Genomic DNA, 25,821 nt, shown 5'->3' on the forward strand with positions numbered 1-25,821 from the left:
TAAGCCTGTGCGCCATGGCTAACGAGCCTGCACTCTAGAGCCCATGAGCCACAACTACTGAGCCCGTGCGCTGCAACTACTGAAGCCCGCATGCCTAGAGCCCGTGTTCTGCAACAAGAGAAGCTGCCGCAATGAAAAGCCCAAGCACCACAACGAAGAGTAGTCCCCACTCGCCGCAACTACAGAAAACCCGTGTGCAGCAATGAGTCAACACAGCCAAAAATAAATAAATTTTTAAAAATGTACCATATTGTTTCACTAATTGAAACAACTGTAGCATACTAATGTTAAGATGTTCACAATAGGGTAAACTGGGTGCCAAGTATATGGGAATTCTCTGTACCATTTTTCTAAAAAAATTTTTTGCTAAATCTAAAACTACCCTTTTAAAACTATTAATATTTATTAATATTTAATATTAATTAAAAATAAATTTAGAAAATATTTATTAAAAAGTATAGAGATGAATAAACAATCACCTCCCATGTATTCAATAACCAGCTTAAAATTAGTCAAAATAGTTAAAGCCTCCTGTATACCCCTTTCTTTATAGTCCCCTCCCTACCAGACAAGACCACGTTTCTAAACTTGATTTTCATCCCCTTGTATTTCTTGACTACTTTCACTATATATGCATATATGCCTAAGCAATATATAGTACTGTTTTGCATGTTTCAAAATTGTACATGTATAAATTGTCCTATTATGTATGTTCCACATCTCCCTCTTTTTGCTTCATCACATTTGCAGGCTCACTCATGACTCACTGGCATATAATATTCCACCGTATGAATACCCCATAATGGGTTTATGCTTTTATTGGTGGACGTTTCCAACTTTTTGCTTCTATTCCTAGTGCTGTTGTGGATATCCTTGTCTACATAGCAAAGTTCCCATACGATAAGCAGTCAGGAGCGGAATGCTGGAATTTGGTATTTGCATATTTTCGGTTTCATTAGATTTTGCCAAATTGCTTCGCAAAGTGGTTGTAACATGGGTACGTACCTACCAGCAGGTGCGTAGTGTTTTGATGCACTGAGAGGAAAAACGTTTGAAAGACATATAATAAAATATAATAAAAGACATATATAAACTATACAACATGCTTTCTTCACCATAATTTTGCTTTTGTGCCACGTAACCATTCCCACAAACTTTGGTTCAGAGCCCAGAAAAAAGCTCAGACAACATAGTACCAGACCACTGCGATGCCCGACGACGCAGGCAAACGCCCACTTCCCCCGTGGCGTCAGACGCAAGGGCAAACGTCAGCACGCTCGCGACGTCTGCGCCTGTTTGACGCCCTTGAAGGCCCCTTTCCGGGCTGTCTGGCAAGATCCAAGTGTCAGCTTGTGTCGGTCGGTTACCTCTTTTTCGCAAGAAAGGAAAATATCCTTACAGGTTCTTCTGGTTCTCAGGCACGACACCCTTACCCAGGAAAGAGTGGCTGTCGGCCGGCGTTTTCTCAGGCAGCGCCGCGGGCAGCCCGCAGGCCCTTGTAAGGCGCGCGCGCGGGACCGCCTCCCTCTTTTCGGCCGGAACCGCCATCTTCCAGGTACTGCCCGCGCGTGGCTCCTGGAGCCTCCTGTCCCTCCCCCTGTCCCTCAGGCGTGAGTTCCAACCCTGTGGCCGCTGAGGCCGTGCATTGGAGCCCTAGGGAGATCATCTAGCTAGCCTGGGGCCCGCTGGCCTGGGCGGTGGAGCTGTGTCCGTCCACACTCGGCGCGGCGGGCGCGGGGCCGGGGACCAGGCTGCAATGCCGTGGGTTTGCGGGGGGACAGGCTCTGGAAAAACGAGGCCGAGGCACCTAGATAAGCCGATTCTGGTCCATCGGGAAAGGAATTCGTCCTTCCAGCGCCCCTACGGCTTCAGCCCGCCTTTCCTGGGTTTTTTGGGGATCGGCTCTGACGCCGCGTGGCCGCTTGCTTTTCCAACGCCTTCAGTGTGGCATCTTAACTCTGGTTGTAGGACCCATACTGTAATGCCCTGGGGTAGGGGCTTCGGCGCAGTAGGAGCGGGTTGAGAACCAGGTGCCGGTTTTAATCTCCCTTGAGGCCTGGGGGTGTGTGAGAAAGTCGGGGGTCGTGGTCGGAGAACTGCAGAGGTGCCCCTGAGTCGCCCTGGATGAAGAAGCCCAGCCCATTCGTCTTTGACGTGGGAGATTTTCGGTTCTCTTAATGCTGGCTCGGGACCGCAATTGGAGAAAGGGAAGATACTTTGTTTGCTATGGGTACTGTTTTGTTCATGTCAGGGCAGCAAGTGTTGAGCGAAGGGATTCCTGAATAGCTGTGTCTGATTTAGGCGTTTAGGGGGAAAGTTAACTGAATAACCTGTTAGTCTTAGTTTTGCATCTTTATGTCTAGTTTGTAGCAGCCAGCTGCCAGCGTTGAGGAAACAAAGGGTTGCGCCCCCGTAATGGGTCCCATTTTTGGTAGTATTGTAGACTCTAAATCATCATTGCTTGGGACATTAAGTATTGTTTTTGAAAACTCACTCGATTATATGTGTATTGGGTCCTGATGGATTTCGAACTCGGAAAAATGGGTCTAGTGGAAGGAGCGTGGGCTCTGGAGTCAAAGGACTTCCAGGGCTTCCCGGGTAGTGCAGTGGTTAAGAATCCGCCTGCCAATGCAGGCGAAACGGGTTGGAGCCCTGGTACAGGAAGATCCCACATGCTGCGGAGCAAGCAAGCCCGTGCACCACAACTACTGAGCCTGCCCTCTAGAGCCCACGAGCCACAACTACTGAGCCCGTGTGCCACAACTACTGAGCCTGCGCTCTGGAGCCCATGCGCCGCAACTACTGAAGCCCGCGCACCTAGAGCCCGTGCTCCGCAATGAGAAAAGCCCCCACTCGCTGCAATTAGAGAAAGCCGGTGCACAACAACGAAGACCCAACGTGGCCAAAAATTTTAAAAATAAATTTATTTTTTTTAAAAAAACGGGCTTCCCTGGTGGCGCAGTGGTTGAGAATCCACCTGCCGGTGCAGGTGACACAGGTTCGTGCACCGGTCCGGGAAGATCCCACATGCCGCGGAGCCTGTGCATCCGGAGCCTGTGCTCCGCAACGGAAGAGGCCACAACAGTGAGAGGCCCTCGTACCGGAAGAAAAAAAAAAAAGACTTATATTACTGATTCTGTCACTTTGTGTCTCCATGAAGTGAGTTGACCTGAAGAGCATGTGTCCTTGTTTATGAACTTAACGGGAGTTTATATGAACTTAATGCAAATGTAGACTTGAGAATTAAGACAGTACTTGTACTTGATAGATTCTTCTCACCATTTAAAATGAAGTGTGCATTCGTTGTAACAGTGGTTTGACTTTGATGGGTCAGCTGAAACATTCTTCGGTCTCCTTGCCACACGAGTTGTATGAAAAAGGTACTTAGGAGTCACTTTTCTTTAAGGTTAAGATGTAATAAATTGAGAGGTTGACTTACATTAGAACACTGTCGACAACCTAAGCTGGTCTTTGGTGTATTTTGCCTTGTGGTAGGAGTAGTCAGCAATGGTAGTTCTGCCCTTGGATGATCTGAGGCAATTAAAACCATTATTTTGACCTTTTGGGAAACAAAGTGAAAGGTTCAACTCAGTGGCCTATACGTGAATTCTTAGGCAATGATAAAGTACTGTTTACTAGTAAGCGCTTTGCATGTGCTACTAATTGCTCAATGTTTTGTGGACATTACCTTAGTTGATTATAAAAGTATTTAAGACTGTTTTACATATGAGGATCAGGGTTTAAATGTTGGTCTCCCAGCAGGTAAGTGGCAAAACCTATGTCAAAATTAGGTCAGTGATTATAAAGCCTTCTACCTCACATTTTCTGGTAAACAACTGAGTAATTAGATATATTAAATGAGTTAGAGATTTTTGACAGTTAATAGGTGCCATATTAGAGGAATCCATAGGTTGATAAGAAAAGGGGTTTAAATCCATTATGTAAAAATGCAAGAGTGAGTTTTGTCGTGCTTTGCAACAATAAACTGCCTCTAGTTGGTAATTCCAGTGTTCTTGGCAGTCTGAGCTGGGTTCTACAGATGTAGTGTGGCAGAAGTCCTGTTGTGTTGCTACATTCTAATAGGGAAAATAGTGCTTTGGGTTCTAAAATCCAGTTCTGCTTTTTAGGAGTTTTGGCAGAAATCTTGGGTAAAATTACTGTTTCTTACCGTTATAAGAGCTATTGATTCTTGAGCCAGCTTTTTAGATAGTTGCCTGATTCTCGTGTTGCTACTGAACTTAGTGCATTTGTAATTACACGTTTTTTGGTTAAAGGGGCAAATGTCAATTTTGCAGTTGTATTTGACTGTTTGATACTTTCTGGTTTCAGTAATTCGCCAAAATGACCAACACAAAAGGAAAGAGGAGGGGCACCCGCTACATGTTCTCTAGGCCTTTTAGAAAACATGGTGAGTAGTAGATCCACCCTCCTTGGGAGCAAGCGTGGCATACATTTGTGTTTTATTATCTATATGTTGTCGTTCATATAATGTGTTCTTAATAAATGGCATTAATTAATCAGCATCTACCTAACTCATTTGTAATAAATAAAAAGCATGAATTTTATCTAGTGGTTCTTAAATTGTCAACCAGCAAGATTTTAACGTACACGTAACTGCCAAAAAGTAGTGTGTGTTGAAAGCTAGTAAAGTTATATATATCTCTTACTCTTGACTTTTTAATCTTGATATTGACAGTATTGGGGTTTTTTGTGTTTTTTGCAGGAGTTGTTCCTTTGGCCACATACATGAGAATCTACAAGAAAGGTGATATTGTAGATATCAAGGTAAATTATAAAATTTGGGGAAATAACTACAGAGTAACATTAGAAGTTAGAAAGGTTGTGTTTAATATTAAAATCTGAATAGGGTGTATTGTATCTTTTTATCTTCCTAATTTGGGGAAAATCCATTTCCTGAAAAAGAGCTCGTGAGAGTGTAGAGTAGCTATTTTATGTTATATTTTTATTTTTGTAATAAATTTGTTTATTTATGGCTGCATTGGGTCTTTGTTGTTGAGTCTTCGTTGCAGTGCACGGGCTTCCTATTGCAGTGGCTTCTCTTGTTGCAGACCTTGGGCTGTAGGCGCGTGGGCTTCAGTAGTTGTGGCTCACGGGCTCTAGAGTGCAGGCTCAGTAGTTGTGGCGCATGGGCTTTAGTGGCTCTGCGGCATGTGGGATCTTCCTGGACTAGGACTCGAACCCATGTCCCCTGCATTGGCAGGCGGATTCGTAACCACTGTGCCACCAGGGAAGTCCCTAGAATGGCTATTTTAATTTTACTTTAATAAACAAGAGTTTTAAAAGTGCTCTTCTTGAGTCTAAGAATTTTCTCATTACTTGTTTTTAACTGCTAGTGGAAAAATTAAGGGGGGGAAATCTTGTGAATTTGTATTTAAACGTGTCCTGGCACTCTAGAGCTTAATGATGATTGTCTTTTTGATTGCTTTTAAAGCAACGTGAAAATGACATTTCACCGGCTCTGAAAGCTCTTGAGTTGCCATCTAAAGAAAAAAAAATCTTGGAATATCTTGGTCACTTTGGATTTAAAAGGAGGGGGAAATTGCTGGCATAACATTTATCTCCTTTCTTAACAGGGAATGGGCACTGTTCAAAAAGGAATGCCCCACAAATGTTACCATGGCAAAACTGGGAGAGTCTACAATGTTACCCAGCATGCTGTTGGCATCATTGTAAACAAACAAGTTAAGTAAGTAATGTCATAGTTCTTTGTGCCTACTTAGTATTCCCTCACACCCCCTTTCACTTTGCCAGTTGGACTTATGTCTTTATTGGTCATTCAAGTGGGGCAAAGAATACCCTTTTAAAACTCAAGCAAACTGGGTGTTTGTCTTGTAACCTGTCAGAGGAAACAAATTGTAATAAACTTACTGGAAAGTTTTGTGGGGTTTGTTAGTTAAGCCGTTCTGGTTTTCACAGTGCAAAAAGTTTAATAAGTTGTAAATTTTATTAGCGGTCTGGTTTTGCTTAAATTATTTGGTATTTCAGAGTCTGTCACCTCATCAGAAGAGAGCTTAAAAGTGGGGATGTTTGCCTCAAGGCCCCATTCAGTAAGATTTAATAAATGATTATAAATTTGCCATCATCTCGTTGATTTATCCTATCTGTGGGTAAAAAAATATTCATGGTTTAATTAATAAATGAAACTGTTGACAGAATTTTCTGAATTTTAGCTGTGTTTTTGATGCACTTAAGAGTTTCTTCTCTCTCCAGGGGCAAGATTCTTGCCAAGAGAATTAATGTGCGTATCGAGCATATTAAGCACTCTAAGAGCCGGGACAGCTTCCTGAAACGGGTGAAGGAAAACGATCAGAAAAAGAAGGAAGCCAAAGAGAAAGGTACTTGGGTGCAGCTGAAGCGCCAGGTGAGTGCGTGGCAGGGTTTCTCGGTATTACCTACGTTATTCTGGGAGCACTTTGAAATTGAGTGACAGTACTTTTCATAATTATTCCCTTGCCTTTTTTTAATAGCCTGCTCCACCCAGAGAAGCACACTTCGTGAGAACCAATGGAAAGGAGCCTGAACTGTTGGAGCCCATCCCCTATGAATTCATGGCATGATAGGTGTAAAGAAAATAAAAGACGTGGACTGTATAAATGTTTCTCTTAATTGAGTAGAAGTGTGTGACCCCCTTCCCCAAACAAATATTTAAAGCACATTTTAATTGTGTCTGAATTCAGTGGGTGACATCTTTTTACTTTTCAAATTTAGTGGTTTTTATTCATGAAAGATGTGAGGTAGTTTGTTGTGCAGTATACTCCATTGGTTAATAAACTGCTAGATATTACCTATAAAATATTTGTACTAGTTTGAAAATAGTCTCTAAATTCCTATGAACAAAGGATTTTAAATGAGTGAAAGTTATCTGTTGCATTATAATTAAGCTCAGGAAAAGTTGATGCTCATAATTGCATCATAAATTAAGTAGCTGTGTTTTGAGGATCAGGAACTTAACTTTGAAGCCTACTATTTAAAAATACATGGTTTAAAAGCCCGTTCCTGGTCCTTTGTGAGTTACATGTTAGTTCTGAGTTGTTCAGACCTTTCATGCAGCAGGGCTCAGAAAAGTGTTAAAAAACTAGAATACCTTTTTTATTTAAACCAGGTAAGTATTTATATAGTATCTAATATGTTATGTGGCATTATAAGCACTTTACATAATGTACTCATAAACAACTTGGAATAAGTTTGATTTTGCTCATTTGACATGAAAGGAAGCTGAGGCACAAGTAACTTGCCTGCGGTTACAGGTGCATAGAGTTGGGCAAAGATTCAAACCCAGGCAATCTGGCTGCATAATCAGATTTTAGTCAGCAGTTCTATATTGCTTCAAATTAATAGGAATATTTTAAAGCTACTTTGTCTAGTTGGAACACGTTTTAGGTTTTGTTACTTCCTGGATATTTTTAATAGGATGTGGTAAACATCCAGTAAGGACTTGATCATATCTCATCCCCCTGCCTTCAGTTTTCTGTGATAATACCTGTAGCAAGCTTATTTAAAATGAAAACCTTGACTACTCACTTGGTATTCTGTGTCCCCACTATTAGACTTGAGGACAAGATCCTGTGTATAATTTTAGTAAATGCTGTGAATAGGTAAAAACCCAATGTTAGTGGCCTTCAGTTTCATCTAGTGAAGTGTGATGGTAATAGGGCTCCTTTGGAATCCAACAAACCCTGGCTTTGAATCTTGGATTCCTAACCGAACTCAGTAAATGGTGGTTATTAATTGCCCTTAAAGATTCACATCTAGTGGTAGAGGGTTATATGTAAACATGACTGTGTTGGTCAAAAGAAATTGTTTACCAGCACCACCACAGAAAACAAGGAAAACCTTAGAAATTGCATCAGTTGGCGTTCCTGTTCTGTGTTTTTCTATCTTAAGTTGATGGTACCACTTATGCACCAGGTTGAAGTCGCTTTGCATATTTAAAAATTCTATTTCATGAATATCTTTCATAGCCGTTTCTTCATTCCTGCCCCTGCAGGCACATTTTGATTTCTCCTGTAAACTATTAAAGCAGCTTCAAGACATGTTTATTGAGCCTCCTGCTGTATGGCATATTGCTTAACCTGTGTATCTATAACTCATGGTTTAGTTTTTCAAGGTATGTGTAACTAGTCTGGCTCCTACTAAATTATTTTTATTTCTGTTTTCCTACGTGATGGCTTTAGCTATTATGAAAATTGTGTTTATGGAACTGCTCTTTATTGCCCCAGTTTTGCACACGCACTTGCCTTTGCCTGAAATACCTACACTTTGCTTTGTTCGTTTGATGGAATTCCCGCTTGTTGTTCACTCACCTTGAGTCATAGGTGAATGGTCCCTGATTAGAGCATTTTAAGGAGAGGGATGAAAGTGCTTGGAATCGGAGATTACTTCTGGTTTGGGTTTGTGGAATAAATTCCCCTATATTTTTGTGTGTTTGCTTCTCACAGTGTTTATAATTTTTAAAAACTTCTGCCTTCCTCATTAGACCTAAGGTTAGGGACTGTGCCTTATATTTTGTACTTCTAGTGCCTAGCACATAATATACACTCAGTAAATGCTCTTTAATGAGAAAAGCACTGCTTTTTTTTTTTTTAAGACATTTTCTACTTTATGTTCAGTTTTATTTTCCTATGTACTTTATAAAACTATAGTGTTTCTGAATTTTGAGGGCTAACCAACCATTTTGCCGAGGAGTAATTGGGATTATTAAATCCTTCATGTGGAAAAATCAAGAGACCTCAAACATTTCTTTGTTCATTCTGCAGCCAGTCATGTTAACCTTGCTTTCTGTTGCTGCTTCTGTAAGATGAGGGTGTCATCTGCAAGTAGGGATTGGACTGAATGATTCCTAGAGGTCCCTTGCGTGCTTCGAGTCTGATTCCATGTTTAACTATGACTAAGTGAAAGGAAGTATAATTGTGTCTTGTCAAAAAGGAAATGGTGGTGTAAGATATCTCAGTGCAGGAGGCCTGGTGAGGCTGGACATTGGGAAAAGGAAGGGTTGCAAACAAGCCTGGCTAAGGGGAGTTATTCTTAGGGCAGGTAGTCAGAAAATGTGAAGGCTTCCATTTGGTGTATGGTGCAGCAGTTTTCTAAAATACTATCAATGGCAATACTATGTGAATATGCATAAAGCTTTTTTGCTTTATGCACAATAAGTTTAAAATGTGTTTTCCAGATTCTTGGTTCATTTTGATTGCTTTCCTAAAGGGTTGTACCCGTTAGCACTCCATGAGTGAGTGAAAATGCTTGTCTTGGCAGTCTCTTCAGCATTGATTATTATAATTTAGTCTTTGCTAGTCTGGTGGGAGAAAACATTGCATTATTGAATTTGGCTTTCCTTAGCTTCTGGAACACTTAACCTGGTTTCCTTTTACCTCCACTGCAGTCTTTGCTGGACCTTACTGTCTTTCTGACCTCCAAATACTGAAATGCCTTTATTTGCACATTCAAAGCCCTATATCATCTGCCCTCTACTACTTTTCTGACCTAATCTTCTACCACTTCCAGCCCCAAAGTCAGATTCAGTAATTTACGAGATATTTGGAGGTCAAACACCATTAAGGAAGTTACAATCTAGGAGGAGCGGTACAATCGGAAATCCTATTTAAATCAAGGCAAAATAAGGCTTCAAGGAGTGTTAAAAGGACAGTAAAGGGGAAAGTTGATGTTTACAGGGCTCTTGTTTTCACTGATTTTTCATGGTTTCTCTTGTTTGCTTGAACCTTTCCACATACTGCTTCCTTGGCTTCAGCTTACAGACTAGTGAAAGCCAGCAAATTAAGCAAGCAGGTTTTCGTTTGTCTTCCTCATTCTTCTGTAGCTTGAATTCCCAGTCTCCCACTGCAAATATGGCTTCCGCCTACACCACTCTAATGAAATTACTCCTAAAGGTTACCAAACACCTGCTAATTAAATTTAGAGACTTTTTCCAATTTGGCTTTATCTCCCTGGTATTTGTCAGGGCCAACACCTTTTTTTTCTGCCATTACACTTTAGCCAGGTTCCTCTGTCTGTCTGACTCCTTCGTCCTCCTTATTCTGGATTTTCCTTGATGTTCCACATCTGTCACTCCTGAGTTCTTTCTGGGTGATCTAAGCCAGTGGTTCTTCAAGTATAGTTTCCCAGCTCACAGCATCAGCATCTGGGAACTTGTTAAAGTTGCAGACCTACTGAATCAGAAATTCCGGGGAGGGGGGCGTGGGCAGCACTTAACAACAAGCTCTCTGGGTGATGGAGATGCATGCTCCAATTTGAGAACCACTCAGTTTATGTCTAGCCATCTCTAAACACTTAAGACTCAATTTCACAGCTCACTTTCTCTGAAGCTCTAGATGTGTATGTATTTCCAACTCCCTCTTGGGCACCTCCATTTGGTGCAACTATTACACAGATGAGCTTGGAAGGTTTTATTAGCAGAGAGATGAATTAAATTGAAACCCTTGAGATTTGACTAATGTGTGTTTGCTGATAAAATTACATGCCTGCCTTGAAATGCAGGTCCTTTAATGAGTAACCATCACAAAGTGTGAATTTATAAATTAATCCCTTACTGTACAATTCCCTTTTCTCACACCAGTGGAATGAAAAATATTCTAACTATAAAACTTTTCACCCTGTTCTTAATAAGAGCCATGGTTGGGAATGAGGCTGCGTGGCTTCTTGAACTTTCTCTTCTGACCTAGCCAGGTATCTCTTAATGCCTGTTCATGTTCAGCTGAACCTGATCCGGAGGGCTGAATGAACTACATCACACTGAAATTTGCTTCTGAACGTTGTAGCCAAAAAGCCGCCCAGTTTCCTGTATCTTCTGTGCTCCCATCAGGGTAGATCTGCATTTTTCTCTGCACTAGGATGGGAAAGATTCTAAATATAAACACTGGCTAACATTTAACAGTAAGCATCGCTAAAAATAAGAAGTTAGGTTTATCTTATCTTTTGAGCACAAGAGAATTTTAAGCTGAATTTGATTTGAGGTTTGAGTGTTTATAGCATATTCATCCCAGCCCCACTTAAAGGAAAAAATTGGTAGTGTTCAAGCAAGAAGCCTACATAGAATCTTAGACCAATTGCTTGGTTATAAACAATAACAGTGAGGCAGCATCTGCAGCTGTTACTGCCGAGGTGGAGAAAGTGCGTAGAGGTGTGAATAAGCAGTCCAGGGTTCTTTGTTCTTTGTTCTTTGTTTCAATAGCAAAGCTGAGTGGCGAGGAGCAACTGATGGGCCACCTCAAAGCCCCTGACGGGAAGGGCACAGAGAGTCCCCTCGGGACTTTGCGAGCAAGAGTGCAATTGGTGGAAATCATTTGGATTGGAAAAGAAATGCCACGGGGTACTCTTTGCTGTCTACAGAATGAGATGATGGCTTAGCCCAAGTGAAGATGTTGATTGGATTTTTGCTTCTGAGAAAGAAGAGAGTTCAGATGAATCGCTCATGGCAGATGAGTAAGTGGAGAGTTTGAAGATCCTTGAGAGCAGAGACCGTCTCCTGTCCTTTGGATGCTCCTAGCTCTGGCACTTGCACATACTAGGGGCTGCCTCGAGAACAGTTCAGTGGCGTCCCATGGCCTCCAGACGATGCCTTACTGGGGCATCATTCATTGCCGTCCACGGCCCGCTCTCCAACCTTTGGGTCATCTCCTGACCGCTTTCCGGATGCTTCCTGCCCTACTGCTCTTGCTTGAGCTGTTCCCTAAGGCGTCTCTCTACCCTTGTGTTTACATCTGTCAGATATGCTCAGGGGCCAGTCGTTTCTCCCTGCAGCTTTTCCTGACTACCCACCCCCACTCCCGATTTCTAACAAGTTTCAGGTGTACAGCATTATAAATCAGCATCTTGTGTACACTACAAAGTGACCACCAAAGGTTCAGTTACCATCCTTCAGCGTACATTTGACTCCCTTCACCCTTTTCACCTACTTCCCAACCTTCTTCCCCTCTGCTAACTACCAGTCGTCTTCCACGAGTTTGTTTTGTTTTTTATAAGATTCCACATATGAGTGAAATTATTTGGAATTTGTCTTTCTCTGTCTGACTTACTTCACTTAGCATTATGCCATTGAGGTCCATCCATGTCACATGGCAGGATTTCAATTTTTTTTTTTACAGCTGAGTAGTATGTTACATATGTCACATCTTCGTCCATCAGTGGACACTTCCATATCTTGGCTATTGCAAATAATGCTACAATGAATATAAGGGTGCATATGTCTTTTCAAATCAGTGTTTTTGTTTTCTTTAGATAAATACCCAGAAGCCGAGTAGCTGGGTCATATTGTAGTTGTACTGTTTTTTGAGGAACCTCCATACTGTTTCCATAGTGGCTGCATCAATTTATGTTCCCACCAGTGCACAGTTCCTTTTTCTCCACATCCTTACCAACATTTATTTCTTATCTTTTTGATAATAGCCATTCTAACAGGTGTGAGGTGATATTGCATTGTGATTGGTTTGCATTTCCCTGTTGATTACTGATGTTGAACATCCTTTCATGTGCCTGTTGGCCGTCTGAATGTCTTTGGAAAAGTGTTTATTCAGATCCCCTGCCCATTTTTTAATCGGATTTTTTGTTGTTGTATGAGTTCTTTATACATTTGGATATTAGCGCAAATATCTCCTCCCATTCAGTGGGTTGCCTTTGTGTGTGTGTGTGTGTTTTTAAGTATAGCTGATTTACAATATTAAGTGTACAGCATAGTGATTCAATATTTTTATAGATTATACTCCATTAAACATTACAGGGACTTCCTTGGTGGTCCAGTGGTGCAGGGGGCTCAGGTTTGATCCCTGGTCAGGAAACTAAGATCCCGCATGCTGCGTGGCACAGCCAAAAGACAAGTTATTACAAAATAATAGCTATAATTACCTGTGCTGTACAATATGTCTTCATATACATAGTAGTTTATATCTCTGCCTTTCTGTTTTGGTGTCTTTTGCTGTGCAGAAGCTTTGTAGTTTGATGTAGTCCCATTTGTTTATTTTTGCTTTTGTCTCCCTTACCTTTGCAGTCATATCCACAAAAACATTGATGTCAGGGTTATTGCCTATGTTTTCTTCTAGGATTCTTACGGTTTCAGGTCTTACATTCAAGTCACTAATCCATTTTGAGTCAGTTTTTGTCTATGGTGTAAGATAGTGGTCTAGTTTCATTCTTTTGCATGCTGTGGCTGTCCAGTTATACCAACACCATTTATTGACAAAACTGTCCTTTCTCCATTGTATGTTATTAGCTCCTTTGTCGTAAATTGTCCATATATGTGTAGGAAAAAGAAAGAAAAGACATTCAAATTGGAAAGTAAGAAGTAAAACTGTCACTGTTTGCAGGTGACATGGTACTATACATAGAAAACCCTAAAGACTCCATCAAAAACTGTTAGAACTAATAAATGAATTCATTAACGTTTCAGGATGCAAAATCGATATACAGAAATCTATAGTGTTTTTATACTAATAAACTATCATAAAGAAAATTTAAGAAAATCCCATTTACAATCACATTAAAAAAAACCCAAAACTTTAATTCAGCCAAGGAGGTGAAAGACCTGTACACTGAAAGCTGTAAGAAGTTGATCAACGAACTTGAAGAAGATGCAGCTAAATGGAAACATATTCCATACTCATGGATTGGAAGAATTAATACTGTTAAAATGTCCATACTACCCAAAGCAATCTACAGATTCAGTGCAATCCCTATCGAAATTCCAGTGGCAATTTTCACAGAATTATAACAAGTAGTTCTAAAATTTATACGGAACCACAAAAGATCCTAAATTGCAAAGCAATCTTGAGAAAGACAAAGCTGGAGGTATCATGCTCTGTGATGTCAAAGTATACTACAAAGGTATAATTATCAAAACAATATAGTATTGGTATAAAAAGACACAGAGATCAGTGGAACAGAGTTGAGAACCCAGAAATAAACCCATTCAGATTAAATTCTCTCTGTTGCAGCTGTATTGGAGTTCTGAGCCCATCTGCTTTGCCATTGCATTTACACGAGCAGTGTTCTCCATCCTACTCTCTACAGTGCCAAGATTTGAAATCGGGGGGGTTGAGATGCCCGCCCACTATTGAATGGCTCTATGACTAAGTGACTAAACTTGTCCAAACCTCAGTTTAGGCGGAGATATTTTACCCATTTCACAGGATTAAGATTAAGGAAGAATTAATTGAGAATTTTTTTGGTAAACTCAACAGTGATAGATGAACAATAATTATTTTAATTAACTTCACTATGGGGATGTCTGTGAAGTCAGGCAAGTCTTATATGTTGTTGTCCTCTCAGTAAATGGTAACAAAGCTGTTCATGTACTGTGCCAGCGCCTAATGGCCTCACAGAGAGTAGAGTTTCAGTCATTTGCTGAATTAAAGTAGGGAGCTGGTAGAGGAGAGAGGTGTAATTTTTATACTGAGGAAAGTACTTGAAGGCAAAGTCTGAGTCTCCAGCCTCAATATTCAAGGATTTAGGATAGACAGGAAAGGTAGTTGATATTGGATGATGGATGGTGGTAGGAGAGATTCCTGAAGTAGGGAAGGACCCCTGGCAAAGTTTTGCCTGAGGGCTAGAAATCAAGCTTTGGCTGGTGAAGGGTTAATAGCTTTCCAAGCCTGATATTATTAGCGTATTACTAAATTCTACCCTTCACAGTCATTCTAAACACCCACGGATTTGTGTATTCATATCTGCCTACACATTTCTATTATCTTTTTATATTATTTTTTTCTACTATCTTTTTAAAACCACTTCAGCATGCCTGTGTCATACTGCTTGCACCACAATTTTACATAACTGGGTACAAAGAAATCCAAAATGAACTAGAGGACAAGCAGCAACAATTTAGGCAAGGCTGTTTATGATTCTGCAGTTCAGTAACATATTATCTGCATAAAGGGCCACGGATGATCTTGGGTATTTGCAAATGCAAAGAGCTTTCCGAGGAGAACGAATAACATTTTGAGTTCTGAGCAAAGGTGCACTGTACGTGCAAAATGGAACATAGCTGTCACGAGGCGGAGAACAGTCTTAGGAATCTTACTTATGGGGCGACCTTAACCTAAAATGATCTTACACCTGACAGGGACTGTAAGGGAATGAGGTGAGGAGATAAGCCCACGATTCAGCCAAGAAAGGGCTCTCTTTTCCCTTGTTAAGTTCTGCATTTTAACTTCAGGAAAGTGAAGGGTGTTTGGGCAGATCCCACTGACTGCTGCTCAACAAGGATCCCCTCTTCTGTTGCTGGATTTCTAACAGGGTAGCAATGTGTGTGGCCTCCAGGGAGGAACTGATTCGAGCTGGTCCTGGCCACCCCGGTATTTTCCGCTAGGTGCATGAATATACGCGTTCCCAGCTTCCCAGTTCTGGCCGCTGAGATGTAAGAGAGTCTGCTGGGTTCTGAGAATTATTTTATTTCATAATAAAAAGAGACGGAGGGTCCCTCCCTCCCTTCCTGCTTGGATGAGTACTTGATATTTAGTGAAGCAGGACCCATTTTGTGTTCAAGAAGGAGAGGCCAAGAGAATCTGAAAGGCAATAAATAACCCAGGCCCCTGTCACTGAACTGCTCAAGGACCCCTGGAACCTAATTGTTTCAAGGTGGTTCTGTAAATAGTAACTGTCTTTTTAAAAAACAAACAAACAAAAACATCTTTATTGGAGTATAATGGCTTTACAATGGTGTGCTAGTTTCTGTTTTACAACAAAGTGAATCAGTTATACATATTTTCCTATATTCCATCCCTCTTGCGTCTCCCTCCCTCCCACCCTCCCTATCCCACCCCTCTAGGTGGTCACAAAGCACCGAGCTGATCTCCCTGTGCTATGCGGCTGCTTCCTGCTAGCTATCTGTTCTACGTTTGGTAGTGTATATATGTCCATGCCACTCTCTCACTTTGCAAATCAAAACTACAATGAGATATGATCTCACACCGGTCAGAATGGCCACCATCAAAAAATCGATAAATGCTGGAGAGGGTGTGGAGAAAAGGGAACACTCTTGCACTGCTGGTGGGAATGTAAATTGATACAGCCGCTATGGAGAACAGTATGGAGGTTCCTTAAAAAACTACAAATAGAACTACTGTACGACCCCGCAATCCCACTACCGGGCATATACCCTGAGAAAACCATAATTCAAAAAGAGTCATGTACCAAAATGTTCACTGCAGCTCTATTTACAATAGCCAGGACATGGAAGCAACCTAAGTGTCCATCAACAGATGAATGGATAAAGAAGATGTGGCACATATATACAATGGAATATTACTCAGCCATAAAAAGAAATGAAACAGTTATTTGTAGGGAGGTAGATGAACCTGGAGTCTGTCATACAGAGTGAAGTAAGTCAGAAGGAGAAAAACAAATACCGTGTGCTAACACATATATGGAATCTAGTAACTGTCTTTATGGTGACTTTTCCCCAGTCAGGCAAGGAGGTTCCAGGCTTGAAGTCATTCCAGTCAAACTGAAGTTGAACAGAAGGGCACTGCCTTGTGCTGAACCAAAGGACAGTACAGCTGTAGTAAGGTAGTTCAGCTCAGGACGTTCCCTGGAACACTTTCTCCTGAGAGCTTATTGCTCTCAGAACCTAGGTATTGGGATAATGGTTACACATGTGACTTCCATCTTCTCCAGTTCACACAGTGAAGACACCACTCATTCAGAAAGTCTGTCAGTGTACTAACATTTGTTAAAGACCTCATGAGCCCCAGCTGCCACTATGTGCTGGGCACTGAAGACACAGGCTAGAGGCCCTGCATTCTGGGAGAGAGACATGAAATCAATATTCCACCAGAAAGTAATGTCATTTGGGATCAGTGCTGCCTTAAGGGTGCTCTGAGCGTGAGTAACTGGGATACAGGGCTGGGGGTGGCAGCAGTGACCAGAGGAGGCTCCCCCGAGCGAGGGGCAAGGAAACCAGTCACCCTCTCTTCCTGGTCTGCTTCAGGGTTCTTCAAGTGAGAAGCAAAGAGAGCAGGAGGGATGGAGAGGACGAGATACCAAGAAATGGAGGCAGAAGAAATGATGGAACTTGGTGATTAATCCATGTGGAAGCGAGAGGGGTTAGAGTCAAGGCCTCTCAGTGGCCAGAACCGAGAGCTGGGTACGAGTGTTCAGGGATCTGGCACACAGGTCGCTGGCTTGGGCTACTGGGCGGATGGAGGCACACTTGCACACATCGGTGTGGTCGACTGCAAAAACGGACCTCTTTTCCTACCCATCTCTGCATCCCAGCCCTTTCAAATGTGGCTTTGCAGCCCTCTTCACCAAGGAGTGGAGTGCACTTCCCGCCCCTGGAATGTGGGCTGGCACCACGACTTGCTTTGGCCAACAGGAGGCAGCAGGGGTGATGGGTTCCCCCCTGGAGCCGAGGTCTCAGGAGGCCTGTTACACTCCCACTCACTCTCTTGGAACTCTGCCCAGCCACCATGATCCCGGACTGCCTTCTGGGTGAGGAGAAACGTGGCTCAGCCACTGCGCCTCCCACCACCGCAGCCGGCTGCCGGCCAGCTGCCTGAGGACACCAATCTGGAGCCACCAGCCAGCCCCCACCCATGGCCCCCAGCCCGCTGCTGCCAGCTCTCTACAGTTGCATGGAAGAATGAAAGCCTGCGGCCAACATCGGCTGAGCCGGGCCTGGATTAGGATAACCACTGCGCTGACTTACAGTCTGGTGAGCAACCGTGAGGGATTGCGGTTTCAAGGCAGTAAGTTTCGTGCAGTTTGTCAGGCAGCAAAAGCTAACCGATACAAGCAAGACGGAGAAAGGGGTGAGTGAGGGTGGGGCTGTCCAAGAGGCAATTGGACCTGTGAGGCTGGAGCACAAGAGGCAGAGGCCTGAAGGTCTAATCTGCAAGGACAGAATCCCAAGCCTTTTTTGCCTTGCCACTGTGGGCTCCCGAAACCCAAGACTGGCCAGATTTTGCTTTTGTGTCCTCTTCCTACCACTTCCACGCCCACCCTAAACTCCGCTTTACACCTAGAAATAAGTACTTGAATGATGAAGCAAAGGCATGACTCAAGTCATAGGACGGTGTCTGGTGGAGAATTAGTCCGGAACCGAGCTCTCAATTAGCTTATTGAGTGCTCGCTAATGAGTCAGCTCAGCCAGCACCAGCAGCCAGGGGCTGGGTTCGGAGGCTGAGCTGTAGACAGTGACTGTCCCCAAGGGGCCTTCGCAAATCTGGAGCAAGGTCACAGTGTCTGCAACTCCCTTATGCCGATACTAAGTCAGGGCTCTTTATCCTAATAATGTTACCCCTCAGCACCGTTCAGAAATAAAAAGGGCAACATTCGACAGGAATTTATCCTTCCCACTGTTGCAGAAGCGTCCGACCGATTGCATTTTTCCTTTCTTTCGTCCCCCAGCTCATAATTCTGATCTCTGGTCTAGTGACCCGGTCTCGCCTCTGCAGGATGGAGGGGGCCGCCAGGGCTAACGCAGGCACAGCGGAGGCCGGATCTCCGGGGCCCGGAGGCCGGAGCAGCGTAGGCCCCCGGCAAAGCACGTCAAGCGGGTGCGCGCGCCGCGGTGACGGTGCCCTGGGCTCTCCGGCTCCGCCCCCTCCGCGCCGCTGCGGGAAAGGGGCGGGAAGAGGAGGAGCCGGAGGCGGCCGCGGGGCCCCCGGCGCGCCCAGCCCTTTAAAAGCCGCCGGCCCGGCCCGCCGCGCCGGCGGCCGAGGTCCCCGCGCACCGGTGTCCCCGCGCTCGACCGCGCGCTCCATGCGGCCGCCCACCATGTCCGGACACTTTCTGCTCGCGCCCATCCCCGAGTCCTCCTCCGACTACCTCCTGCCCAAGGACATCAAACTGGCCGTGCTGGGCGCCGGCCGCGTGGGCAAGAGCGGTGAGCGCCCCGGGGAGAGCGGGGGCTCCCGGCGGAGGGGAGGGCGCAGGGGGGCCCGGACGTTTCCAGGCCGCTGCCGGCCTCCCCGCGCCAGCCTGCTTTCCCGCCGCTTCCCCGGACCTTGCACTCCTGGGCCCTCGCCGGCGGGCACCTGTTGGAGAATGGGCGCCGGTGCGGCGCGTAGCGCACCCCCGGCCGCACCCGCCCCAAACCCCGCGGAGGCCGCGGCCGCACCCTTGGCCCTGCGGAGCCTGAGGATGCAGGCAGCCTCCGCGGTACTGCGGCCCGTCACGCCCCCATTTCCCCGAGACGGTCCCGGTTTGACCGTCTCGTCCTAGTCCTTCAGCTGGTTTTCCTCTTTCCTTTTCAGCAATGATTGTGCGCTTCCTGACCAAGAGATTCATTGGCGATTATGAGCCGAACACAGGTTAGGTTCGTTTGGTTCTGTTGAGGCTGCATGCTCTGATTTTCTTTTTCCTGAGGAGAGTGTGAGAATTTAAAACTCAACTCTCCTGCATTCTCCAGGCAAGTTGTACTCGCGGCTCGTGTGCGTGGAGGGAGACCAGCTCTCCCTGCAGATCCAGGACACTCCCGGGGGCATCCAGGTAAGGACTGCGGAGAGCAGGCGTCTCCTCCGCTTCCAAACGCCCGAGCGAGGTGGCTCAGCACGCCTGTTACGCGTTCAGATGGAGGGGTGTGCCGTGCCCAGGGGGGGCCGGTCGTTGGGGTGTTAGAAACCGTCCACGATGCGGGGCGGGGAGAGTGGATGGTCATAGAGGCCGCCTTCTCCTGTCTGCCACCTCGGAAAGGGGAAGAGATGCTTAACTTCTCTTCGCAGCCCTGGCCGGGGCATCACTGGTTACACGGGTCCCACCACTTCTGTCAGAAGCAGCTCAGCCTTGGAACCCGGAACAAAACTATGGGGGTGGGATTCTGGAGAGGGTCTTCTCCCCTAGCGAGGACTGCTGAAGTGCACCTGTTTCTCGCTGTTGCTCTCAGTAATTCCAATCCGATAACCCCATGGCAAGCAGTCAGGAAGGTAACTTGATTAACAAGTTACTAATTGCTCTCCCTTCTAGGGAGGAAAGGTCTTGTGGAAGAACAGAAAGAAGGAATTTGTTTCTGTAACATTCTCAAGAAAGACATGCTAAAAATATTTTTATGGGTTGGGGAATAGATATTTATCTTGGCTTATTTTCAAAGTTCTGTTTATTCTGAGTTAGTTCCCTACAAATTGCGCCATCCTGAGTTGAAGTTCTCATTGAAGTCATCACAGACTGGTTCATCCCAGGCTACCTGCCAAGCGAGGGGGTTAAAAGTAATGTGTCGGTAACAGCTAATAAAATAACCCAGGCAGGGAGCTTGCCTGCGAATTGGCTCTTTCCATGTCAAAAGCCTCCTTCTGCAGAAGCTGGGCAGAATCTGAAACTATATATGTGATTTCTTTTTCAAACGTTTTTTTCAAGGGTGGCTTTGATGTTCTTTCCAGTTTCTCCCACCGAGGGCTTCCTTGATCCGGGCTCACTTTGCTCTTTTCAGGTCCAAGACAGCCTCAGCCCGGCGGTCGACTCCCTGTCCAAGTGCGTGCAGTGGGCGGAGGGTTTCCTGCTGGTCTATTCCATCACGGACTATGACAGCTACCTGTCCATCCGCCCCCTGCACCAGCACATCCGGAAGGTCCACCCCGACTCTAAAGCCCCCGTCATCATCGTGGGCAACAAGGGGGACCTACTGCACGCCCGACAGGTGCAGACCCGTGACGGCATCCAACTGGCCAACGAGCTGGGCAGCCTGTTCCTGGAAATTTCCACCAGTGAAAACTACGAAGATGTCTGTGATGTGTTTCAGCATCTCTGCAAAGAAGTGAGCAAGCTGCACAGCCTCGGTGGGGAGAGGAGAAGAGCCTCCATCATCCCCCGGCCACGTTCTCCCAACATGCAGGACCTGAAGAGGCGCTTCAAGCAGGCTCTCTCCTCCAAGGCCAAGGCCCCCTCCGCCCTGGGGTAGACCCATCTCCACTGGATGGACTCGTCCCCTTTTTATCACGCATTCATGCAGCTGAGAAGACTGCGGGTCACCCTTTTTAATCACACATTCAGAGTTTATTTTTATACAAACTATTGGTTTTCAAGTGTATGTGTATTTCTGAAAATTCAAATGGTGATTGCCTAGAAGTTGGATAGAGGTTTTTTTTTTTAATGAAAGATTTTTTTAAAACTGTAACTGCTAGCCACTTTTCCATTAAAGGCAAATGGCAACATTGCTCCTTGTTTTTAAATGTCTTTTTATAGAAATCATACTTGCACCAGAGCCCAGAACTGCTCCAGGCTTACCCCCAGTTTGAACTCTGATTGGTGGCTCCTGCAGGGAGGGGTTGATGCAGAGGGAATCTGGTGTGGGAGAAAGGACAGTCTGTGGAGGAGGAAAGGGATTTGAGTAACTGCAGGGTTTCTTTAGTTAGGGCACTTTGCCCCAGGCATGAAACTGACACGATGTGATTTTCAGAGGAAGGGGTTCATTGTGCGCAGATGCTAAAAATTACCGACATGAATAACATTATTGGTGCAAATGGGAGTTTATCCTCTCCACCAGTATTAAAAAAACACCCCCCCTTCCAGCATTCCCATTGTAAGTGCACCCCCCTGCAGTTGCCCGAAAATTCTCCATCCCTCTCTGTCTCCTTTACCCTAACCAATGTCGCACCCGGTCTGTCAATTCTCTCTCCTATTTTTCTCTAAAGCATCTCTTTGCCTTAGTCCAGGCTTTTACAGCTCTTGCCTGGATGGGCAAGCAAGAGTGTTGGCGAGGCTCTGGTTTCTTGGCTCTAAATCTTTCGTCACACCAGGACGACCTTACTAAAACCAACCCTGATCATCTTATTTCCATGACTGAAAAAACTCAGCTAGTTTCCCCTTATCTGCTGGATAAAATATGAATGAGGCATGGAATCAAGATTATTTGCGGGCTTCCCCGGTGGCGCAGGGGTCGAGAGTCCACCTGCCGATGCAGGGGACACGGGTTCGTGCCCCGGTCCGGGAAGATCCCACATCCGGGAACCCGTGAGCCGTGGCCGCTGAGCCTGCGCGTCCGGAGCCTGTGCTCCGCCACGGGAGAGACCACAACAGTGAGAGAGGCCCGCGTACCGCAAAAAAAAAAAAAAAAAAAAAAGATTATTTGCCACCTATCCACACTCATCATCCCCTCCTTCCAACACACACACACACACGACAATCCATTCCAGCAGAACGCTCTGACTTTCTCACTCTTCACCAGGTACTTTCATGCCTCCCTGCCTTGGCACGAACTACTCCCTTGAATATTTTGTCCGATTCTCCACCTAAAAGATCTTTCAAGTCCCAAGTCACATGCTACAGTCAACTCCTGGGGTGCCTTCTCTGAGTCTTCCTCTATTCCTGTAGCGTTTGTGTTATAACCCAACCTTTTCACGAGGCTAGTTGTCGCCCCCATTGGAAGGAGCCTTGCTTGCGGGCAGTCGTTGCATTTTATGACTTTGTATTCCAAGCTTCTAGCCCAGTGCCTGCAGATAGGCTGGTAGGTTTTCGGTAAATATCTGATGAATAAATGAGTGACTGCGTTGTTTTTGGTGCCAAGGACAACCGTGGCAGATTACAATGAAACAACTTGCCACGTCTGCAGAACGAGGACAGGAGGTGTTCTCAGTAGTTGCAGGTTCTTTATTAGCAGGGACAGGAAATGACACATGCCGCTTCTGGCCACTGCAGACCATTACCCTTGACTGTGTCCAGACGTGTGATGTTAACACCAGCCTTCCCTATAGTTGGGGGGCGTCTAGGCAAAATGCCATCAAGGATGGATAATATCAGATAATTCACGTCTAAAGGTGTATCCACATAAGAAGAAAAGTATATTTTGGATTCCGTTATCTTTTTGTTGTTGTTTTGGGGGGACTGTTTTGGATTCCACTATGTTTTAAAACGTGCCTAATTCTCCTTGTTCTCCGCATACCCTCAGCACAAAAGCAGCTCTTCCGATCATCAGCCTTTCCTGCTTTCTACCACCCATCTTAACACTGAGGCGTGGACATGAGAGCAGATGCCCATAGCGTGCCCAGGTGGCACCGGTGCTGGGGCTCCTCTGCCCTCAAGGAGCTGAGGTCAAACATCCCATGAGGAAAAGGTCAATCATAATGTAAAAGCTAAAGAACGGCACAGGAGACGTCGCAAGGCAGCCTATGATCCTGTTCCACGTGAGCGAGCTCGGGGACAGGAAGAGCCCTTGCGCTCGCCAGGATCCAGCCCAGTGTGGACCAGTGGGGTCAAAGGATGAGTCATGGGGCAGTTCCAGGGGCCGTAGCAGCCAGAGGGGCTCGGAAAGAAAGTGGTTCTCCTGTCCTCAGCGTCACAAAAAACTGACTTCCAGGGCCACGGATCTTCCTCTCTTCTCTGGTCCCCAGATCCGGCCCTGCACAGCACCCGGCCTCTGGGCCTCGTGGGGACCTCAGTGTCTCTCCTGATGGCTGCGGGGTCTCTTGAGGGTCAGGTGCCTGGAGAGTGCCTGTAAGCGTCCTGAGATAGCAGCGCTGCACATAGAAGAGGGGAGACTGGAGCTACCAGGAGACAGTTACGGGGGGCAACGTCCGATCTCTGTGTCGGGAAGTGGATCTGAGGATTTGGGCTTGACTGGGCCCCGAGGAAGCCCTTGGACAGGAAGCTGGGCCCTGAGCCAGGTTCTTCCCTCCAGAACCGGGAGGACAGAGCCTTCAGAGCCCTGGGTGTCATTATATTGCTGACGGGGGCAGAACTCCTGAAACATTAGCAGAGCGTCGAAAACTTAGGTGGCTGTGGACAGGGCAGCCTATGCATTTTCATTTGGTAGGTTTGCCTTACCGCCAAGGCGTCATCATCCGTGTGGGGGCCACCTCCATCCTCACAAGGGCGGAGGGATTACAGTATCCTTGGTCTCTCTTCACCACCACCCCCCGCCCCCTGGCCAGCCCCACTCTGTCTTGAAATTCCTGAGTCTCTCTCCATTGGCACCACCCATTCTCCTTCTGGTCAGGGCTCGGCTTTAATTCTGCCCTCCAACTGCAGAATGATTTAATTCATGTGCCTATCAGTGAGGTTCTAGAAGAATGGATGGGATCCAAATGGCTCAGCTGTACCTCCTGCAGTCATGCGGTACTTCACATGCGACCTACGAAAAGCAAACTTGAAGGATGGAAAAATAAATCAATTAGAACAGAAGGAAATACATTTGTTTTGCTCGTGTTGAGGTGAAGGGAAGTTCTGAAGTTTATTAATATCCATTTAAAGAAATGGATTAAGATAAATAACGTGGAAGGTGGCAGTGAACAAAAGAGCAAATAGGAAAGACCAGATGACTGTTTAGTCATGAATGTGGGGCTCGAGTAGCTTTTTTTCCTTGTATGTGTTGCAACTTTAACTTCTCATTATGCAAATTTACAGTGGGAAGATACTTTGGGTGATTAATAATTTATTCTTACCCTTTGATATGTCTCCAAAAGGAGGGATATTTTGAAAGACTTTGTTAAAATTCATCTCAAGCTACTTTGACACTCAGTAAGAAAGATGTGATATAGGAGAAAAAAAAAAATCCCCAAACAATTATCTTCCAAATACCATTAAGTTAGCCAGAGCTCAAGGAAGAGTGAACTGATGTAAGGGATGATTGGGTTGTGATAGCAGACATCTCAGCATAGAGTAGAAATTTGCTGAACCCGGATGAAACAGAGGCACCCCTCGCGTTTGGATGCCCTCGGGTACCTCCGTCCCAGTAGAAAATTAACTTTGTTAGGGCCAGACATGTCCTCCTCCAATTCAGCTCCATAGCACCTGTGAGACCCTCCCATACACGACAGCATCTCCCAAAAGATATTCTGGGCGCCGTCTATCAAACTGTCAAAGGTGGCTCTTTTCCTCTTGGTGAATTGGAAAGAGAATGTTCTCCAGAGCACGGCTACTTGAACAAAATAGGTGTCATCCCTTTTTAAAAAAATATATTTTATTTTATTTTATATTTATTTATTTTTTGCGGTACGCGGGCCTCTCACTGCTGTGGCCTCTCCCGTTGCGGAGCACAGGCTCCGGACGCGCAGGCTCAGCGGCCACGGCTCACGGGCCCAGCTGCTCCGTGGCACGTGGGATCCTCCCGGACCGGGGCACGAACCCGCGTCCCCTGCATCGGCAGGCGGATTCTCAACCACTGCGCCACCAGGGAAGCCCCAAAAATTTATTTTATTGAAGTATAGTTGATTTACAATGTTGTGTGAATTTCTGCTGTCCAGCAAAGTGATTCAGTTATACTCAGATATACATTCTTTTTTGTATTCTTTTCCGTTATGATTTATCACAAGATATTGAATACAATTCCAGGTGCTCTAGAGTACGACCTTGTTGTTTATCCATTCTCTACATAATAGTTTGCATCTGCTAACCCCAAACTCCCAAGTATCATCACTTTCGATTTCCCTCATCTCTTTGTGAAGAGCATCTCTGCAGTGACTCCCGTGATTTCAAATTACCTAAAGGTTATCGAGAACCTGCTTCAGGCAAGGCCCTGTGCTGAAGGGTGTGGTGTCTGCATGACATTCCTTCTCTGGGAACTCAATCCAGCAAAAGATCTGGGGGCCGCCTTGCGGGCGGGACTCTGGGGGGGCTGAGAGGTGAAATAAGACGCTGACCCAGATGGGACGGTGTTGACAAAATTAGCAGAGAGTGCAGATCACAGAGCTGAACAGGAGCAGAGGCAAATACCCCAAAGAGCGCGGGAGGAAATGGACTGCCTTCCTTTGCAAATTGTAACGCATTAATTCCTCTGAGCATCGTTTTATGTTCCTGAGGACTAATGCGTTACAGCTGTAAAACACTTACTGCCATTTCTTACCAGCATTCTCTATTTCAATCAGAAGAACAGGGACTTCCCTGGCTGTCCAGTGTTTAAGACTCCACACTTCCACGGCAGGGGGC

General features: G+C 45.3%; 2 protein-coding genes and 2 non-coding genes across 6 annotated transcripts; all 4 read left to right on the forward strand.

The window, feature by feature from the left end:
* The first annotated feature begins 1,299 nt into the window (after positions 1-1,299).
* RPL21 (ribosomal protein L21) lies at positions 1,300-6,615 on the forward strand. 3 transcript variants are annotated; one of them, XM_059042114.2, is made up of 6 exons: positions 1,300-1,555; positions 4,330-4,408; positions 4,724-4,785; positions 5,595-5,707; positions 6,232-6,382; positions 6,489-6,615. In XM_059042114.2, the coding sequence occupies exons 2-6, from the start codon at positions 4,342-4,344 to the stop codon at positions 6,576-6,578; spliced, it is 483 nt and encodes a 160-aa protein (XP_058898097.1). In that variant the 5' UTR covers positions 1,300-1,555; positions 4,330-4,341; the 3' UTR covers positions 6,579-6,615. The 3 variants fall into 3 exon arrangements, with proteins under 3 accessions (XP_058898097.1, XP_066872345.1, XP_066872344.1); XM_067016244.1 differs by having other exon boundaries at positions 1,547-3,159; XM_067016243.1 differs by lacking the exon at positions 1,300-1,555 and adding an exon at positions 1,558-1,727.
* LOC131743600 (small nucleolar RNA SNORD102) lies at positions 5,416-5,488 on the forward strand. The gene has a single exon (XR_009331868.1). It is a non-coding gene; the product is annotated as a small nucleolar RNA SNORD102 (small nucleolar RNA).
* On the forward strand, positions 5,751-5,875 carry LOC131743605 (small nucleolar RNA SNORA27). Its single transcript, XR_009331874.1, has one exon. It is a non-coding gene; the product is annotated as a small nucleolar RNA SNORA27 (small nucleolar RNA).
* An 11,968-nt stretch (positions 6,616-18,583) lies between the features above and the next one.
* Positions 18,584-21,116, forward strand: RASL11A (RAS like family 11 member A). The gene is made up of 4 exons (XM_059042113.2): positions 18,584-18,853; positions 19,224-19,280; positions 19,379-19,458; positions 20,393-21,116. Exons 1-4 carry the CDS (start codon positions 18,730-18,732, stop codon positions 20,858-20,860), a joined length of 729 nt encoding a protein of 242 aa, XP_058898096.1. The 5' UTR covers positions 18,584-18,729; the 3' UTR covers positions 20,861-21,116.
* Positions 21,117-25,821: the final 4,705 nt, after the last annotated feature.

The sequence above is a fragment of the Kogia breviceps genome, chromosome 16 (genome assembly GCF_026419965.1).
Source record: "Kogia breviceps isolate mKogBre1 chromosome 16, mKogBre1 haplotype 1, whole genome shotgun sequence".
Classification (NCBI taxonomy): domain Eukaryota; kingdom Metazoa; phylum Chordata; class Mammalia; order Artiodactyla; family Physeteridae; genus Kogia; species Kogia breviceps.